At 43.1% G+C, this 20,733-nt stretch overlaps 1 protein-coding gene across 1 annotated transcript in view; it reads left to right on the top strand.

Moving 5' to 3' along the window:
* The window catches only part of Rras2 (RAS related 2), a 32,140-nt gene extending 18,512 nt beyond the window's left edge, over positions 1–13,628 (top strand). Inside the window, exons 4-6 of the mRNA XM_008853518.3 lie at positions 73–181; positions 10,900–11,018; positions 12,702–13,628. Of these exons, the coding sequence (XP_008851740.1) occupies positions 73–181; positions 10,900–11,018; positions 12,702–12,789 (316 nt within the window). The 3' untranslated portion in view covers positions 12,790–13,628. The remainder of the gene's footprint in view (positions 1–72; positions 182–10,899; positions 11,019–12,701) is intronic.
* The last annotated feature ends 7,105 nt before the right edge of the window (positions 13,629–20,733 follow it).

Below are 20,733 nucleotides of genomic sequence, written 5' to 3'. Positions count from 1 at the left end.
AACAGAGCACAAAATCTGCTGAGTTTAGATTCTTGGCCACGTATATTAATTATTTATTTATCTATTTTTCAGTTTTGAAGAAATCTATAAGTTTCAAAGACAGATTCTCAGAGTAAAGGACCGTGATGAGTTTCCCATGATTTTAATTGGTAATAAAGCTGACCTGGACCATCAGAGACAGGTGAGAAGGAATTCTGCCACTGGGAATCTGTGTGGATGAAGCGGCGTGTTTACAACAGAGAGCTCCCTGTGCGACCTCAGTTCGCTGATGATCTGGAGCACTACGTCTTAGGACGGTCATGGGGGCTTTTCTCTTCCTCCTTTTTCTTTCTTCTTTTTATGTTTGGTTGCTGTTGTTTTGAGACAAGGTGTCACTGTAGCCAAGGTTGGGTTTGGACACATGGTTTTCTGTCTCAGCCTCGCAAGTGCTGACATCATAGGCCTGTGCTACCATGCTTAGCTTACATTATGTCATCATAAAGTTAAACCCTAAATGCCCAATTTATTCACCTTTAAATAAATTACTTTTATTTAAGGAATGGCTGTAATTTAAATTATAATATGTGGATTTTTTCTTTTTCTTTGAGGTAGTCTTGCTAGCCAGCATAGACTGGCCTGAACCCAGTTTGTAGCCCAAGCTGATCTCCAAAGACAATCCTCCTGCCTTAGTCTCCTGAATGCCTGGATTATAGGCATGCACCATGTCACCCCGCTCTCAAGTTTTCTTAAGTTCAATTAATAAACAACTGAATTTTCTATTAATTCTTCACACTGGCCAACCCTGACACTAGTACCCTGCGATAGGAGTGTTTTTATTACTTTATTTAGTTACAGGATAGTTTATTCCCACTTAACAGTTGTTTATGGAAAATTTTATCATTTAAAAGTTTGGGGTCGGGGAGGAACAAGGTCCGCTGTCAGTTAATGCTGACCCTGCATTGTGAGTTCTTTTGTGTCTGTTCCTTTTAGGTCTTTTAGTCTCTTTCTGGTGTCTAGAAGATTGTTATTTAAACTGTTTCTTTCTTTTTGTTTCTCCTTTGGGGTTTTTCTGGAGGGGTGGTTGAGCCAGGCTCTCACTATGTGATCGAGGCTGGCCTTGAACTCACAGATTGGCCTGCCTCTGCCTCCCGAGTACTGGGGTTAAAGGCCTGTGACAGTATTTTCGGCTCAGATTGTCTCTTCTGCTGATATTTAAACACTCTTGTTTTTATATAACCTCATGTTCAGATTCTTTTTACTTATTGTTTTTGGGTGTGCAAATAAAGTGTGTGTGTGTGTGTGTGTGTGTGTGCGTGTGTGCATGCGTGCATGCACAAGCTATGGGCTGGTGTGTGTGGAGGTCAGGACAACTTTGTGGAGTCAGTTCTCGCCTTCAACCTTTACTGGGATCAACTCGGGTCACCAGGCTTGTGTGGCAAATGCCTGTACTCTCTGAGCCATCTCATCAGGCCTCGGTAACAGATCCTTAAGATCTTGATGGCAAATGCAAACATCAGGAAAACCAATTGATACCCAGCACTGAGGCAGGCGTTTTGTACATAACCACTTAAAGTATGACCTTTGATTTGTGCTGTACTTGTGAAAATTGTTTGGAAGCATACCACATTTAAGACATGAACTTCAGGGAATGATGTAGTCTAAGCAAGGCATCTGTCTTTTGACTTTGTCATATGACAGTGTCATCTACAAATGTACTGGACCACATTCTTAGCTGTCCTGGCATGTGTGTGGCACATGGACCACAGGTAGGATATGCCTGGCCTAATTCTTAAAATATTTTATTTGTTATTTTTATTTTATGTGTATGAGTGTATTGTCTGCCATGTATGTTAGTGCACCCCTGTCGTGCAATGCCGCGGAGGTCAGAAGAGGGCTTCAGATTCCCTTGGAACTGGAGTTAAGGATGGTTTGTAGCTGCCATGTGGGTGCTGGGACTTGAACCCGGGTCCTCTGAAGAGCAGTCAGTGCTCTTAACCCCTGAGCCATTTCTCCAGCCCCAGCCTGGCTTAATTCTAAGGTGCAGAAATGTGCCTTGATCCTACTTAGTGTAAATTCTCTCGGTAGGCCTCTTTAAAATCTGAATTATTACAAAATTATAGTAACAAAGTATGATTTTTCTGTCAAATCAGTGTAAAGAGTGCGGTTTTGGCGCTTTTTTCATTTCCTCGACAGTGTCTGAACTTAACTGCACTTTTCAGATGCTGCCCAGTGGAACCTCTTTTCTAAAAGTCAGCCCTTCTCAGCGCCTTCCAGTCCTCTGAGCTCTCCATACATTGCTGGGTCTGGGAAGGAATGGCAGAGCAGACATGTGTCGAGAAGTGGTAGCTCCAGTATAAGGACAGAAGGGAGAAGTGGCTCTGTAGAGGTCTCTAGGGCAGGTAGTAGCAGATGAGGGACTGGGGGTGGGGTAGTTCCCCCCCCAAGAAACATCAGCTCTCATTATTAGCTTGGGGTGGGGTTGTAATTATTATTATTGTTTGCACATGGCATATGCAGGCATGTGTGTGGAAGTCAGAGACAGCCTTGGAGAATTGGTTCTCTCCTTCCACATTCACAGGAGTTCCAGGGATGGAATTCAGGTCACCAGGCTTGCACAGCAAGCACCTTTACCTGCTGAGCCATTTTGCTGGCCCTGTATGAGTTATTTTAAAGCTATCTGTGTATTAAAGAACACCAGAATGTACCATGTAGTTTCTGTCTGTCTGCAGGTATGTAACATGCGGCACTATTTATGTGTCCTAGGAGTAAGTAAAATATATTCTGTTCTCAATAAAATAGAAAACAGGAGTATGAGAAACAATACAGGAAGTTAAGTTCCGTGTCCGTCACTTTAGACAGGCGTTGCTAGTGTGGAGTTTGTTTTTCTGCCTGGACTGTAGGCTCAGGTATAAATTATGTGTACGTGTCTGAGGGAGCAAAGCAAGCGACCGGAATCTGGTTGCGTAGTGCTGTGCTCATTCAGAGAACCTGCACCCTCCGAATGACAGGCGCAGAGGCAGACCTCTGCACCACGGCCAGGCGTGCCTCCCACTGTGATCACTAACACGGGCTTTCAGAGTGACTGGAAACCCCGCTGCCTTGTTCCAGTCCATTCCTTTCCCACTTGTGTGGGCAGTTGCTCCTGGTTCCTGCCGGGTATTCCACCTGGAACACTTTCTTCCATCTTCACCCTTCACTGAGGGTGTTTGATACCTTCCTAGTTCATTGAGAGATGTCTGCACGCTCCCACCACCGCATTCATCAACCCAGGTGCACATGTGCTCGTGGAGTCTGGCTTCTCGCACTTACCTGGACAGACCTCCTCTGTCTAGAGCCAGCTTCTCCAGGCACTGAGACCCATTGCTTCCCCAGCTGTGGGCATCAGAGCACTTGTTCCACCTGGGCCCCATGTGGTCATTCCCATCAACATGAGACACGTGCTGCAGTGTCTTTAAAGTCAGTGATGGCCGCAGTAGCTTTCCCGTTTTCCTCCTCTCCTTCACAAACTGCCGCTGCCATTATGACATCATGCATTCCGTGCCACATGCAGGTCTCCATGCAGATGTCAGTGATGTTTGACACAGCTGATTGCTCTATTCTTTAGTATGTGTGTATGTCTGCAAGTGCATGTGTGTGAACATGCACGGGAAGGCTGGAAAACAGCTTCAGCCCTTAGTTCCTTAGATGGCATCACCCTGTTTTTAAAAAAATGTTTATTATTTTTATTTTATGTGTGTGAGTGTGTTGCCTGCATGTGTGTGAGTGCACCTGTGTTATGCAGTATCCACAGAAGGCAGAAGAGGGTGTTGGATTCCCTGAAACTGGAGTTGTGGATGGTTGTGTCGAGTGGGTGCTGGGAATTAGGTTCAGGTCCTCTGCAAGAGCAGCCAGTGCTCTTAACTGCTGAGTCATCTCTCCAGCCCCTTACCTTGCTTTTTTGAGAACAAGTTTTGCTTCTAAAAAGTTTATTAACTTTACGTATTCCCAAGTGAGTGTTGCAAATGTAGTTTGTTGCTGTTAAACCCAGTTTGTTTAGATGAAATGACTTTTTCATTTTTGTTTTGTTCTTCTGTCTTTGGGGATTCTTAGACGTAATAAGCTCATGTTCTTATGGACTTGTGCTAATACTAAGTTGTATCTTTGAATTGAGTATAAACCTAGGTCTGTGAATCTGATGCACCAGATTCACTTTGGATATTTAAACCAATTCTGGATAGAGCTCTAACCTTTAATCCAGAATATCCAGGGGAGATGGCCCAGTAGTTGCTATCTTTATAAAGTTCCATGAGTTGAGGAAGCTCTAGGAAATACTTACAGGTAGCTTCCAGTCTTCTGATTCCTGGCGTCCTGGTGCTGTTGTTTTGCTGGTGTGCTGTTCTTTCTGACTCCTTTGGTGGTAGCATGCTATTTGTGTTTCTTAGTTAAAAGCACGCTATGCCAGTGAGTGCAAACACAGCTCTATATGTGGTTAGAGATCTCTTGACCAGAAATGTGTGTACAAAGTCTGCTGACCTTGATTCCTGGAAGACAGTGCTGTGAATCTAGGCTTTAAAAATGAAAATGTGAAGGGGCGCCTAAGCTGATGTGAAGGCGGTGAATACGTGGAGTAGTGTCTAAGAACTTGGGGGAATGAGCAAAAATTACAATGCGATACAGCGGGTTTGTCAGTCGTGACCATAGAGCGTGACAGGAGCTGTGTTGGAGCACTTAAACACAGCAGCAGCACAGGGAGGAACTTCAGTTACCCCATCTTGAGAGGTTGGTAGGAGATTGAGTGCAGGGTTAAGGGCTGGGGGTTGGCTTCGCTTAGAGGGCCAAGTGCTTGTGGCACAAGCATGAGGACATGTGTTCAATCCTGAACACCTACATAAAAGCCAGGTGTGGCTGTGTGCATCTGTAACCCTGTCACTGGTGGATGCTGGCCAATACATGCAAAACAGCGAGCTCCAGGGTCAGTGAGGGCTGTGTCATTGAATAAAGCAGGGAGCGACAGAAGAAGACACCTAACGTTGACCTTGGCCTCTACATGCACATGCACACACATGTATACACACAGAGGGTTAAGAAAGAGAATCACATTCCAGGAAGAAGAAACAGAATTTGTGACCACATGGAGTTATTTTCTTATAGGAAGGAATGTATCATGTCTGATTTTTCTCAGAATAGATACCGTTCTTCCTAACTTGGTGGGTCTGCAAAGCCTCCTCTCCTTACTTGGCTTCTATACTCGTTAATCGCTTGCATAATTTAGTGTGTATTTCAAACTCATAGCCTTATGGCATGCATGTTATTTTGAATATTGGCCAGGTAGATTTTAAAAAATTCCTTAAATTTTGGAATGCTCATGTTGTATGGGACCTGCTACTTTGTTGGAGAGTAACAAAGGTGTAAACCTTGTGTGATGTAATGTTGGATCTTTGGGCATTAATGTAATGAATGAATGTTGTATTCAGATTGCCAAACCTGGGCACTATAATGTTAAATTGATAGAATGTCCTGAAAATATTAGAGGGACTGATGCCTTGACTTCAAATAGGTCTTGGAAATAACTGTTATCTCAGGAAAACTCAAGAATACATGTGTATAGGAATACAGAATATACTCAACAGGAAGTCCAGACAAGTAAATATCCCCTGTTATCTACTCAAAAACACCAGCCAGGAATAGATGGAAATAAAACCCATATTAAGAAAAAACTAATAAATAGACCCAGAAGTTACAGGAACAGAGGAATTAGTAGACGGAAGTACTATACAGTTATTAACTGAATTCCACACATTCGGGAGGCTGGAGAGAATACTAGACATGTAGTGAACAAGTGACAGGACTTGTAGAGAAACACGAGCTGATCTTCCAGAATTGGGAGCAGTGAGTAAGGACAATGCACTGATGGCGACAGCAGCAGAGATGGCTGAAAATGTCCAAATTTGATGGAAACTGCCTTCCACACATCCAAGAGAGTCAGCATTCCCCAGAACAAGAAACACGAAGACATTTGCATGACACATTATAGTAAGATTTCCTAAGACCCATGACAACAAAATCTGAGAAACAGAGGAAAGTCACGTGTGCAGAGGAGCAAAGCAAAGTGGGTTGTGATGGTTGGTAACGATCATCAGCTTAAGATCTAGAATCACCCAGGGGATAAGCCGTTGGCATGTGTGAGGGATCACCTGGATTAGGTTAATCAAGGTGCGAAGACCATGGTGAACATGGTGGCATCATCCACTGGATGACCCTTCACTGCTTTCTGCTTCCCGGCTGTGGATGCAGTGTGACCAGCTCCTGCCGCCATGACTTTCCTGCCGCAGCGGACTGTACCCTAAAACCATTAGCCACATAAACCCTTCCTATTTTCCTTTTAAATATTTTATTTATTATTTTTATTTTATGTGTATGAGTATATTGCCCCCGTGTGCGTAGCCCATGTTGTGCAATACCTGCGAGGTCAGAAGAGGGCGTTGGATCCCCTGGAACAGAACGACCAACAGATGGTCATTAGCCGCCATGTGGGTGCTGCAAACTGAACCTGGGTTCTCTGCAGGAGCAGCCATTGCTCTTAACCGCCGAGCCGCCACTCCAGCCCCATGGACTCTTCTTCAAGTTGCTTCTGTGAGATACTTGGTCACGGTGACTGTAACGATGGCATGTCTGTCATTGTTTCTCCCCGGAAACAACGGAAGCCGAAAGACAGTGGCGCCACAGCCTTGAAGTATTGAAACCAAAACCTGCTGTGTGGAGTCACTTTGCATTTGTTTTAAAAATGAAGATGAGTTAAAAAATTTCCCTCAAACATACAAAGTATAAGTGTTCATCACCAGCAGACTTGTATTATAAGAACTATGAAAAGAAGTCCTCAGACCAAATGGGATGCTGAGTCAACACAAGGAACGAAGAACAGTAGCCTGGTAATTATGTGGGCGAATATAAGTGGTGTTTGTTCTTATTTAAATCTCTCTCAAACACAGTTGAATGTGTAAAGCAGAAATAACGTGAAGTAGAAGATAGGGACACCAGAGGCGAGCAAGAGGGGATGTCAGCTGTTGTGAGGTTCTCAACTGCGTGTGAGTTGGTATGATCTCATTTGGATGAGACTGATGAGGTAAAGGTGTAGACTCTGAAGTCTGAAACCACTGAAATAGCCTAACAGATACATAGTGAATTAGCCAATGGGGGAATTAGAGTGGAATGTAGAACTGGTTCCCTTAACCCAGAAGAAAGAAAAGGAGGATGAAACAGGAGCAGGCCTGGCGCCACAGCAGGCAGCTGTTTCATCAGATTACATGTACATCATGTGAAGACCTCAACTGGAAGGCCGACGATGTCAGATTGGATGGGAAAGCGATGTCAGATTGGATGGGAAAGTGAGGCCCTGTGGGAGATGTACCTTTAGTTAAAAGTGGAGGGTGAGGTGACAAGGAAAATGCAGGTGAAGTGGCCACATAAATACCAGTCAGACCAGTTTTAGAACAAGAAGAACCAGGGTAAAGAGATTAATTTGTCAGGAGGATTTAATGGTCCTAGACATCCGTGCACCTCCTAAACAGCTTCAAAATTCCTGGAGTAAGAGCTGAGTGAACTTCGGAGAGAAGTGTTCAAGTTCCATAGTGAGAGACTTGTCTCAGTACTTGATAAGTAGAAAGTCGGTGCTGTGTAGATGACCCAAACAGCACAGCTTACCCTGATCCACCCGAGGGAACACCCTACCCAACAACATAGATCCAGCATCATTTGAAAGAAAAATGGGCCGTAAAGCAAGCCCTAGTCAGTTTGAAGGAATTCTAGTCAGACAACACAGTAGTCTATTTCTAATACTTGAGTTAAGGGAAAAAAATTGAAAAGATGACAAAGTGTTCTGAAAAAGATGCAACTGAAACGCATTACCCAGAATATCAAGATGCTTTCATAGAGAAGTCTGAGTCACTAAATAGGGATATTGGAAAAGGGAGAACGATCTTAATTCAGTGACCTTGTGTCTACCTTAGGTAGAAGAAAAAGAAACATCAAATTAAAACCATAGTAAGTAGGAGGGAGATGAAAAACTGTGGGGTTAGTGGTAGAGTGTTAGAACGTGTGCTTGGTATGTGCAAGGTCTGTGACCCACAAAGAAAAGGAAGCAGAAACAGAAAACAGGAAAACTATAGAAGAAATAAGTACCCCCCCACCCCCGGCACTTACAAGATAAACCAAATGAGCACACTTCCAGCCAGAGTGATGAAGGGAGGAGGGGCTGTAAATCACTATTTGGAATGAAAGAGGTACCATTACTTCAGACCTTACAAATAAGTAAAAGATAAAGAAATGCTGTAAAGAACTTAACGCCAATAAATTCAGTTAGGTAGATACGATGGATATGTTCTTTAAAAGGTGCAAACCATTGTATCCTCACTCAGAATACAGGTAGATCAATTGACTAGTGCTGTATCTATCAACTACATTTGTCATAAAAAACTTACTTTCAAAGAAAACTTCAAGCCTGGATGTATTCACTGGTGGGTGTTTCCAACTCATTCTGAATTTTGAAACAGAAGTCTTTCTGGCTTGTTATATGAAACCAGTAATACTTTGAAACTAAAATCAGATATGAAAACCATACCCCATTCTCTCTGTTGGGCACAAATATGAAAATTTGTAATGAAATGTTAGTGAATAGCATTTAGCAGTAGGCAGTGCATCAGGAGTATTTATTTCAGGAGTGCAGTGCAGGTTCACCACTTAGAAGCAAACCAGTATAATTCATCCTGTTAAAACATTAGAAAGGAAAGAAAATAGCACGATTGTCCTAGTTTGTTCTTCATCGCTGTGACAAAACACTCTGATCACTACCAACTTTGGGAGGAAAGGGTTTATTTGTCTTACATCTCCCAGGTCACAGTTCCTCAGGGAACCCAAGGTAGGAACTCAGGGTAGGAACCTGGAGGCAGGAGCTGGAGCACAGGCCATGGAGGAACACTGCTTACTGGCTTGCTTCCCTGGCCCCTGCTCAGCCTGCTTTCTTATGCAACATAGGCCCACCTGCCCAGGGGTGGCACACTCCCACACCTCCCACATCACTCATCAAGAAGATGCCCCTCAGACATGGCCACAGGCCAGTCCAATAGAGGCAATTCCCTAATTGAGGCTCCCTCAACCCAGGTGTGTCAAGTTGACATTAAAGCTATCCAGCACAACGATCATCTCAGTAGAGAAAGATATCTGATAATATCTGACTTTCATTCCTGATAAACTCTGTTTATAAACAGAATGGTGGGAAATGTTAATTAGATAAAGGACATCTCTAATAAAATCCTACAGCCTACAGTATATCTAATGGCAGAAGATGAAATGTTTTGTTCCCAAGATCAGAGATAAGTCCAGCATACCCCTCTTACGACATCCGTGGAAGATGGATGGTCCTTGGCTGAGCGAGGTTACAGAGAAGGAAGACGGTGTGGAGGAACCTTTGGAATTTGGGAAAACTTGTAGATAACTTCAGAATGTTCCCAAAGTATAGCGTCTGTGATGGCAGTCTTCTAGTGTAACAAAAGTTAATAACTGAAAGAAACCAGAAGATTGTGGTTTTGGTGACTGAGGGGGTTTCAAGTGTTCTTTTTGTCCATCTGGCTTTTCTAGCCTTTCTCCAAGTGTTTATTTTGTGGTGATAGTAATCAGAGACTTGTCCCAGGAAACCACAGTGTTAAGCCATGCTATGTAAATACAAATGAGTAGGGCATAAAAACTTTAGACCTCCTTTACATTTAAAATATGGAGGGCATCTAGTAACAGTTAATGCTTTTTACTCTGCCCTACCAGTATTGTTGTGTGTGCTGTTTTAACTTGTGTGTCTTTCTTCATCTCCAAATGGACTGAGGTCCTCCTGTTCATCACTCCTGTTTGTTGCTCCATTCTCCATATATTGATGAGTTTCCTGAGTACCAGCCACTGGCCCTGTGTCCCTTGAAGCCAGAGTGCCTTTCCATCTTCACTTCCTGCCTCCCCTCCTCTGCTGGCTGAATTACAGTCTTTCAATTTTAGATTCTAGGCTTGACCAGCCAAGCCCATTTGCTCCTAAGTCACCCAGAAGCCATTTATTTTGCCAGGGGTATTTCCCTACTCTGCCACCACCTTACTGCAGACTCCATTTAGTTCTTAGATCACCTGACCTGACCCCTCACCAGGGTTAGGTACTCTTATGGACTTTCTAGTTTTCCTTCTGCAGTGTTGCATCTAATACTTTTGGTGTAATCTCTAGGTGAAAATCTCAAGAGTTGGTAGTATTGTCTTTTGATACCAATAGGGGTCTGTTCGGAGATGCCGCACAGACACCAAAATCTTTAGATGCTTAAATATGCTTTATACGAGAGCCTAGAATTTGTGAATAACCTATACGAGCTCTCCTGTATGCTTGAAATCATCTCTATATTACTTACAATGTATAATGTGGTATAAAGTCTATGTAAATACATGCTGTACTGTATTGTTTAGGAATAATGACCAGGTAAAAGATCTGTGCACGAGCAGTTACTGTTCTGCTCTAGGGTGTTTCTTGTTATTTTGGAGACAAAGTCTTATGTGGCCCAGGTGGCCTCAAGCTTGCTGTGTAGCCAAGGCTGACCTTGAACTCCTGATGTTCCTGCATACACCTCTAGAGTGCTAGGATTATAGGAGCGCACCACCACACCTGGCTCAGCTCAAGTGGTTTTGTAAATCTATAGTTGGTTGCGCCCATGGGTCTTGCAGGCCAACTGTATTTGCATTACAGGTGTGTTCTGAGTTGTGCAGAGGCAGGCTTGATTGTGTGGCACTGTAAAGTCTGTCCGTTTTCTGATGAATCAACTTTGTTTCCAGCTGAATTGACAGCACATTATGTGTGTAGCCAAGATTAGAAGACCAAATCCAGTTGCTAATACCGTTCCTTAAACATACCTGTTGACATTTCAGGTAACACAGGAGGAAGGCCAGCAGTTGGCACGGCAGCTCAAGGTCACATACATGGAGGCATCAGCAAAGATTAGGATGAATGTAGATCAAGCGTTCCACGAACTTGTCCGAGTTATAAGGTAAGCAAAACATGTTGGACATATTTTAATGTTTTTAGTAAGAAAGAGAGAGTGTAAGTAGAGGTGATTTCTTTGTGGGGGCCAGTACACGTGGTGGGTTAAATTTTAAGCAAATACATAGCATATTCTAGTCACTTCTAATCAGTAAAATTCCATTTAATTAAGTTGAAGTAAAAGTATATGTAAGGATTTTGAAAACAGTGACTGGTTTGACAGTAGTGATGCGGCGTATAATCAGGTGTCTGTCAGCTACTGTGTTAATACAGCGCGTTACATTTGATCTCTACTACAGACCACAGAGCTAAATACTTTACCCCACTTCCAGGTGAGCACATGGAATACAGAGAGGTTAAGGAACTTGTTCAAGCTTTGTATCTACTAAATGGCAGTGCTGGGACCTGAATCCAAGTGTGTGATTCCAGAGCTGTGTCTAGCGTTGCTTCTTATCCAACTCCTACCAGGCTACAAGTAAACCAGGCAGTAGAGATTCCATAGTCTCTGGGGTGTATGGAACCCCCCTGCCAAGTCATACGTGTGACACCCTAGTCAGCAAAGAAGTGTTTTGGAAGATGGTCTAGGAGGCCCCAGACGTATTAATAGTTTCCAAGAAGCTCGAGGTGGTAGATGAGGTCGGCTAGAGTTTCTGGATATGTTGCATATGAGAAAGATTAAGTTGCTTCAGTGAGTGGTGCTTGATGACATCATCTGGGGTTCTGTGGCTGGACCTCCGGTCTGTCCTCTGTCTCCTGGTTGTCTGCTAGTTAGTTTTGATGGGCGTGTGGGGTGGCTCTTGCTTAGATGAATTGACACCTGAGTGGTGGGCTTCCTTTTGTGGAAGGGAAAAAGTGAAGGCTCTAAGTTTTAGTTTTTATGTTAAACATCCTAGTTCTGTTTAGTTCAGAGTTTCCACTTTGCAGGATGAAAGCTTTCTAAAAGCAGATGGCAGCGATGGTCATCCAGCCATAGGAGGAAACTCAGCACCATTGAACTGTGCACTTAGTACTGGTTGAGTTGGAGAGATTTGTTTCTCACCCCTCCCCATCCATGGTCCATTTTAGTGCTAAGCTACAAATGAAGCAGTTCTTTCTTAATTAAACCTTTTGAAATACCTTGTTTTTCCTTTTGACCCTTAAGAATCTCTCCTCACCTGTTGGTCAGCCAGGTCTGAGAAAGGGAGGTAGAGGATTTTTTTCTTTTTAAGTGGTGGGCATATTTAAACACCACAAGATCAGATGTCCTAACAGCTGTGCAAGGTAGATTTTGATTATTCTCTTCTAAAAACTAGAGAGGAGAAGCCAATCAACTTGTGTAGTGCTGGCTTTGGTAAGTGGCAGGTGGGATTGAAACCAGTGCACATGTCTTAAAAGGTAGTTTTACATTGCTGGATCTTACCCCTCAGCATGTCTTCGAGTCCAGAAATTTCATTCTGTTTTGCAGGGTGGATGGGGATCAAATGCAGGGCCTCACACGGCCTCACTTGTGCTAGACAAAGCACTCTACTGCCGAGTGCCACCTTGGTCCCCGAGTCCTTGTGTTTTGTTTTCCTTTCAAGGATTTGCTTTGATCCCTTAGCTGGACCTTGAAAAGCATAGGGACTTACATGTAACTTGTCTAAAAATAAGCTGTGTTATTAGGAGAGAGACTGCCAAATGGATGATCATATTTAAATTTTCCGTCTTACAGGAAATTTCAAGAGCAAGAGTGCCCACCTTCACCCGAACCGACTCGGAAAGAAAAAGACAAGAAAGGCTGCCATTGTGTCATTTTCTAAGAGTCCCTTGAGTTTTACTAACAACTGCCAGGAAAGCCCTCGTCTCCTCTGTTACGGTTTACATCTCGTTCGTACCTTTCTAGCCTTAGATCGATGATCACCATGTTAGCCTTACACCAAGAAGCTGGCTAATCTTTCTTCGAAGCTAATACTGGCCTTTTCCCGACCAGTTAAAGGAAACACTAAGGTTGCTTCAGAGATGATCTGATTCCTTTGAAATACATGTCTACATACACAGACGCATTCTTTTTCCAAGGGGCTTACATTTTAATAGGGATGAACCAATTTTGGAACCTAAGCTGTTTGCTAAGCTGAAGTCATAGGTTGTGAAGTAATTTTTAAATTCTGGAATCATATTGCCTACTGTTACTCTAAATAGGAACGTAGGGAGTTGTTTTTTTTTTTTTATTTTTTAAATGTGAAATTTTGCCTCTCTTTAAAACTTTTGATGTCAACTTTCATTAACCTTAAATACACTGAATGGAATCTACAGAAGTGAGACATCTCAGGCCTTTCCTGATGCTATGGCTTTTGTTTTCCAGTGGCCAAAATACCCAAATGCCTATTGTATGTACGGATTAAAAACTGCTTACCAAGTCTCTGTTATGCCTCCTTGAAGATGGACATGCTCCATGTGGCCAAATATTTGGACTCATTCTGGACTTAGACTCTTCAGTGAACTTGATTTTGTAATTTAACTTTTCACAGCCATGCTAAGGGTAAGAGTGAAGAATTGTTGTTTGTCTTCCTTTTCAAGTATTTCTGGTTAAGGGATTAAAAAAAAAACAAAAAAACAAACTAAAACTGTTTTTGTTTGATGTAATATAAAATACGGAATTGAGCTTTCCAGAGTCAGAGATGATTAATGTTTTTGCTATATACTTTTATACGTTATTTTCTTATCAAACTAGTTAACAAGTATTTTTATATGTTTGTAAGAAAATATGCTTCACAGCAATACCTTGTGTATATGTAAAGATAAGTATTTAATTCTCACTGTTCACTTTTAACTGACAAAAAGAAAGTGGAAACTGCACCAACTATGGTGGAACTTTTACTTGCTGACTTGGTCCTGGTTGTATCTGCCTGTGGCCAATGATCCAGAAACGTTCCCAATAGAACACACAGGATGGGACTCTGAAATCACATTTAATATCTCTACTAGACATTGGCTGTCATATCGAGTATTCCGTGTAAAATTTCTAATTGACAATTAGTGTCACTGTGGATGGCTTCTTTTCTTCCTTTCTTTCTTTTTTTAAACTCTGTGGATTGTGTTTAAGCAATTCAAAGTGTGTTCCTGGTTTTGAGACACTCTGGTATCGCACAGCGGTCACTTTACTGAATGTGTACAACAGTCCCATGAAGTTTATAAAGTGGACCCTTGTATAGCTTCAGGTGCTAGAATTAAAGTTGATCTGTTATCACCAGATAATGCTTGATTACTCATTTGTCATGGCAGTGGTTTGTGAGGCGATAACTTAATTACTTCAAGCTTACTTCAGTGGCACTGTGCCTTCTCGCCACAGCGTGATAGGGAATTCAGCAGGTGAACTTGATGTGACACAGTTTGCTGTACTTAAGTGCTTTCTTGAATGTTTCTTGAGGTCAGTGCTTTTAAACTTCTCTCTGAAGTGTTGTTAACAGAGAAACCCCAAGTGCAGAGGAGAGAGAGTGGACACATACACATAAGCCCCTTGGAGGATGAAGCCTAGAATCAGCTGCAGCACAGCAGATCACATACTCATTTCAGTGCTACTAGGAATCAGTTTTACTTTATATTTATAGTGTATTAATCTCATTAATGTAGAATTACTTTCATTTCAATTTCTCTAGTAAAGTTACTGCACTGGCTGCTGACAGATCTAGCTTTGGCCCCGTACCTCACAGCACCATTGCATATTCTTGGTGGAAAAGGTTTTACTGGTTTTTCTGAGTCAGGCTCTCCCAGCTGGCCTGGAACTTACTATGTAGACCAGGATGGTCCTGATCTCATAGACATCTACCTGCCTCTGCCTCCTGAGAGTGCTGAGATTAAAGACCTAGGTCTCTGGACTTGGGGGACAGTTTTTGTATTTGTTTTAGATAAGATGATCAGAGCCTGAATTCATTGGGAACTCCTTCAGATTTAGTTTTCTCCCTTCCCCTTCTGTGTTTCATTTTGTGTATTTGGCCGTATCTTCAGGCTCTCTAACCTGTTTACTTCTGCGGCTGTGCAGTTGCTTACTCTGTTACTAATCCTGTTCAGTTTTTTTTTTTTTTTTTTTTTTTTTTTTTTTTTTTTTGTTGTTGTTGTTTTTTGAGGCAGGGTCTCACTCTGTAGCCCTGATTAGGTAGATCTCACTTGGTCAGGGATCCACCTGCCTCTACCTTTCAAGTGCTGGGATTAAAGTCCTGCACCGCCATGACCTGGATCTGTCCAGTGAATTTTATTTCAGACGGTGTTTTTCTTTTTTTTGAAAAGATTTTTGTTTTTAAGATAGGGCTTCATTAAATAGCCCAGGTTGATCTGAAACTTGCTATGTAGTTCAGGCTGACCTTGAACCCAAGGTCCTCCAGCTTTAGCTTCTTGAATCCTGGGGTTGCAAGGTGTGCATTGCTACTCCTAGTTCTGTTTAACCCTCTCCTCCTGTCCCCTTCCTCTCATGTCTTTTCTTCCTCCCCCTTCTCCTCTTTTGAGTTAAGGTCTCTCTTTATAACCCTAGCTTCACCATATAGACCAGGCTGGCCATGAGTTTCTAGCTATCTCCCTGCCTCTGTCTCCCAAGTGTTGGAACTACAGGAGTGTGCCACCCCGCCCCCAGCTATTTGATTCATTTTGTGTATCCAGTGTCAGTCTTTATTATGTTCATGTTCCTCTTAACCAGCCCTTCTCAACTGCGTTCCCAGAGAACTGAGTCCTAAGGCCTTGTCTGTTGTGTATTACCTATGCATCTAGGATGGTAAAGGTGTATTGGAAAAGTGATCTTAAAAAGAGAGAACTTTAAAGGGCTTGCTTCTCTCAGCGCTCTGGTTACGAAAGGCTGCTTGAATATGTGAACATGGTTATGGCAGTGGTCTGATGCTTTGTTGATCCTGCATCTCTATGTTTTGTATTTGTTTCTGCTTGTTTTTCTCTGGTTATGATCACATTTTTTTACTCTTTCACACATTGAGGTTTTGTTTGGATGATGATGTTTATATTGTTGGGTGTCTGGTCACATCTTGATCTGAAGGTTTTTGACTTTGTTTGGGTAATTAGTTAAGTTACTTGAGGGTCAGTATGATCCTTCAGGGCCATCCTTTTAAATGTAATGCAATCTGAAGTAGCTGTTTTTCCCAGGCTAGTTTAGCTCTACTGCTGCAGTGTGGCCCTTCCAGGGCCCTCGAAGTGCCCCAGGTGATCAGTAAGGAGTGGAGTTTGGGAACCCAGCTAGTCCCCAGCCTGTGTGAATTATGAGAAAATAAACTCTTCACAGCTCATGGGCCCTTCTTTGACAAATCTCTGGAGTTTGACCCTCTACATAAGTATCTTAATATTTTGCAAAAAGTCTTTGACCCTGTGTGTATTTCTGGAACTTGTTTTTCCTGTGTAGCACTTTTGAAACACTCCAGAACATTCTACAGCAACTTGAGGCTACTTTAAGATTCCAATGCGTGTCATTTCCATTCAGAGAAACATTTGCATTCTGTTTAGAATCCCCTAACCCTTGTATATTCTGGAATGTCCTCTAGGCCAGAAGCCAGGCAGTTTTAAGGCTTACCTTATGTGTCTACGAACCGTTGCTTCATATAGCTAGTTCCCCTCTGTAGGGGAGCCACACATTTTTTTTTTCCCCTTCGAGACAGGGTTTGGCCATTTTGCCCAGGCTGGCCTTGAACTCCTGTGCTCAAGTTATCCTCCTGCCTCAGCCTCCTGAGTAGCTGGGGCATCAGGCTTATTAAGCTGCAGCACCCAGCTTAGTTCAGTTTTTAATTGTATCAGAGAGGAAGGTCAGTCTGGCTTATTACAGAGTGGCCTGTCTTGTGGCATGAATGGTCCAAGTCTCTTGGCCATTTTATCCTCCATATCTGGGGGTTGGCAAAGTTTCTTTATGAAGGGCCAGCTAATAGCTGTCATCCCAGGCTCTGCAGGCCAGACAGTCTCTGTTGCAGCCACATGGACTGTTTTCATTGTAGCATAGAAAGAGTGTGTAAGTAAATGAGTGCGTGTGATTGTGTTCCAATAAAAAATTTGTATGCTTCCTATCAGTCATCATATGGAACACTAAACTTCTTTTGTATTTGTTTCTGATCCCTTTACACATGTAGTGACCCCTGCATGTGATGGCAGATGGTGGGATGGACTCCACTCGGGGCTGTGGCTTGCCAGATCTTCTGTATAGCACGGGTTTCTGCCACAACTTTACTGTCTCTTGGGCCTCATTATTTATTGGGACTTCAGACAATTTCCTGAGTGGACTGTCAGGAATCAGTGAGCTAGTTTTCTTCCTGGATTGCTTGTTCAAGAGATTTCCAGTATTTCAAAGCTGGACATTCCATTGTAATTGACATGGATGTCACTTTGATGATTTCCTGAATGTGGGGCTTCAAAGTCTTACAATATAAGTTCTTTATCTGTCACTGTTTTAAAAATGTGATGTCTCAGGGTTGTACGTAATTAAGGACTAGCCTACTTCTAACTGTTCATAAGTACTCATTTTAATTCGTTTTATTTCCCTTCCTACCACCATACATTTTGGTCCTTTTCAACCAGATAACAGGCAGGTACACAGACGGAGATTATGACCAAGTGATCATTTTCAAAATATTATTAATTTTTAATGCATTTTACTCTTTATAATTTTACATCATTTATTTTTATTTTATGTGTATGAGTGTTTTGTCTGAATGTGTGTAGTGCATCACATGTGTGCCATGCCCATGGAGGCCAGATACAGGCATTGGATCCCCTAGAACTGGAATTATGGATGGGTGTTAGCCATCATGTGGGTGCTGGGAACTGAACCCTGGTCCTCTGCAAGAGCAGCCAATGCTCTTAACTGCTGAGCCATCTCTTTTGTTTGTTTTTGACAGGATCTCCCTAGTCCCAGCCTACTGGAACTCACTATGTAGATCAGGCTGGCCTCAATCTCACAGAGATCCACCTGCCTCTGCTTCCCGAGGACTGGGATAAAAGGTGTGCACCATCATACCTGGCCCTTTCATTTACTTTTAAAGATTTTACTTATTTTTATTTTATGGGTATGAGTGTTCTGTCTACATGTATGTGAGTGTACCATGTGTGTGCATTGCCCATAGAGGCCAGAAGGGGGCATTGGATCCCCTGGAACTGGAGTTAAGGATGGGTGTTAGCTACCATGTGGGTCCTGGGAACCAAACCCACATCTTCTGGAAGAGCAATAAGTGCTCTTTAACACTGAGACATCCGGCCCCTTCAAAATATTTTCAAGCCAAAAGGTACTCTAATTAAAAATACATGCCTGAGTAGATTTTGTTATGCAAGACGGTAGTAAATGGTATTAGGTGTTCTGGGGAGATAAATCAGTGTGAATCTGTTCCTTCCTTTGAATTACCCATGGTCTAGTAGAGGAGATCCAGACAAATACTGGATCCAGAAAAATACTGGCGCTCCACCTTTTAAGGAGAAGCTTGAGAAGCCAGCAGAAAGTGATGTCAGGTCTAGCCGAACAGAGAGTGGGTATTCTTCAAGAAATCTGAATGATTTTTAGTCTTGCTGGAGCTGGGAAGGAAGATTCGAGATGGGAAGAAGAGGGGGAGTGAGGTAGAAGGAAGGCTGGGGAGAGGCACAGTGTTGGGATGCAGGGTGGATGCTGGTGGATGCTGCAGAGATTATAAATGCAGCAGGACAGATAAGATGGAACAGACTGGGGTTGGGGTGCAAGGGGCCTTAAACAAGATGGCCTTTCTGTATATAGTGGGAAGCAGCCAGGGATTCTGAACAGGAGGTACCAGATCTAATCCAAGTGGTCATGTGACTGGCAGAAAAGGGAGGTTAGGTGAGAGCTCGTCCTGTCATGGAATAGTGAGAGCAGAGCCATGCCCTGTAGGTGTAGAAAAGTCATTTGATGGATGAATGATTGCAGAGATTGGTGATGAAGGCTTGAACATGGGGAGAAGATGACAAAATGTGGGTGGTATCTCTGAAAAGCGTTGAATCGAGGTGCACAAAACGGTGGTGCTGTCAGCTAACGCACGCACAGGAGACTCTGGAGATGGAAACATACACCACCTACAGGGTTGGTGAGGAGGCATCTGGGGATGGGAATTGGAGCTAAAAGGGCTGAAGCTAAACAGACAGATTTGTAATTTTATGTGTTTTGAACTAATGATGAAGGAGCGCGAAGACTTGGCTAATACTAGAGCGTGAGGGGTAAAATTTTGGGGGAACCAAACATTTGGTTTGGTTTTTATACTGTGAGGTGGGGTTGGGTGGGGTATGCGTGGATGTGCATGTGCCACGCTGCACACATGTGGAGGTCAGAAGGCAATGTTTGGGGAGTGGAGTGGGTGGTGGCCTTGCTGAGGCAGGTTTTCTCATTTCTGCTGCCACACTGTGTGATTTGGGCTAGCTGACCTGTGCGCTTCTAGGCGGTTCTGCCTGCATCCCCTATCCATGCTGGGACTAGAGCTGTGTATCACTGCACCCGGCTTTTTACATGGGTTCCAGAGACTGAACCCAGGGGTTCAGACTTGGGTCCTCGGGTTTTCATGGCAAGTGGTTTTACCTCCTGAGCCATCTCCTCCACTCAGGAGCCTGTGTTTTAAGGAAGCCCAGGACTTGGGTGTGGTAAGAAGCTTTGGGTGTTATGTAGAGGATGGGAAGTAGAGGGCGTCAGTGGTCAGACTTCCTTATAGAGTTTTGAGCTATCTGGTTGTGAAAACCAGGTAGGAGTTGCAATGTGATGGTGGGTTAGGTCGTAGAGGCAGTGAGTGGGCTGTTTGTTGGGAAGTTTAAAAAAAATTACTTATTTTCATTTTCCATGTATGAGTCTTTTGCCTGCAATGCCCATAGAGGCCGAAAGAGATCTCCTGGCACTGGAGTTATGGATTAACCATTAAGTCTTTGCCGGGAACTGAACCCACGTCTTCTGCAAGAGCAGCAGTGTTCTTAACTACTGAGCCATCTCCAGCCTGTTTTGAGAAGTTCTGTGGCAAAGCTGGGTAACAAGCAGATATTTTGCTTAGAGAGTGGACCATGAGAGGTTAGAGCAAGCCATTGTGAGGTAATCAGTCATACGTAAGCCAGCATGCAAACCTAGAATTAGATGTTACCATCTAGATACTTGGCATCTGAGAGACGTCTACAGTTTGGCCGCATAGTGTGGCATGCACCTGTGATTCCAACACTAGGCGGGCCAGGGCAGGAGAAACATGAGATCACAAGGTCAAGGCCACACTGGGCTACATGAGGAGAATTTGATGAAAAGGGAAAGAGGCAGGGAGAGGGAGAGAGACCTAGGGTTTGCAGGCTGGCATCCCTTTCTGACCCATAATAGTAGTTCAGTGCTTCTCAGACCATCTGAGGTCTAGGCCAGTTTGAAAGATTTTTATCTCCAGTGTTGTGGACTGATAGACTTTTGCTAAATGTAGTGAAAAATGAATTAACCATTAACCAGAGGAATAACCATTCTCTTGGGTGTCTTGGCAATATCAAAGTACTGTGAAGGTTTTTAAGCATGTGTTCTCCATTTCTGCATCTTCTTTGTGGGTTCTGCTTTGAGTAGCACTTAGTAGAGTAGGAGGGGAGTGGGAGATACAGGTCTGTTTACCCTTCTGACTAGGTAGGCCAGTAATTCCTGTAGGAGTTGAATCCCAACACCAGAGAACAAGAGCTCTGCTTTTACAAACTCCAAATGCTGGAAAGGAATCAGTCTTGAAAAAGATACTTGCCTTTTGCTTTTCCTGATTTTTTTTTGCTTATCCTCCCTCCTTCCCTCTCCA

Source organism: Nannospalax galili, unplaced genomic scaffold (genome assembly GCF_000622305.1).
Source record: "Nannospalax galili isolate Female #2095 unplaced genomic scaffold, S.galili_v1.0 scaffold44, whole genome shotgun sequence".
Lineage (NCBI taxonomy): Eukaryota > Metazoa > Chordata > Mammalia > Rodentia > Spalacidae > Nannospalax > Nannospalax galili.
This window is presented reverse-complemented; position numbering and strand designations above follow the sequence as displayed.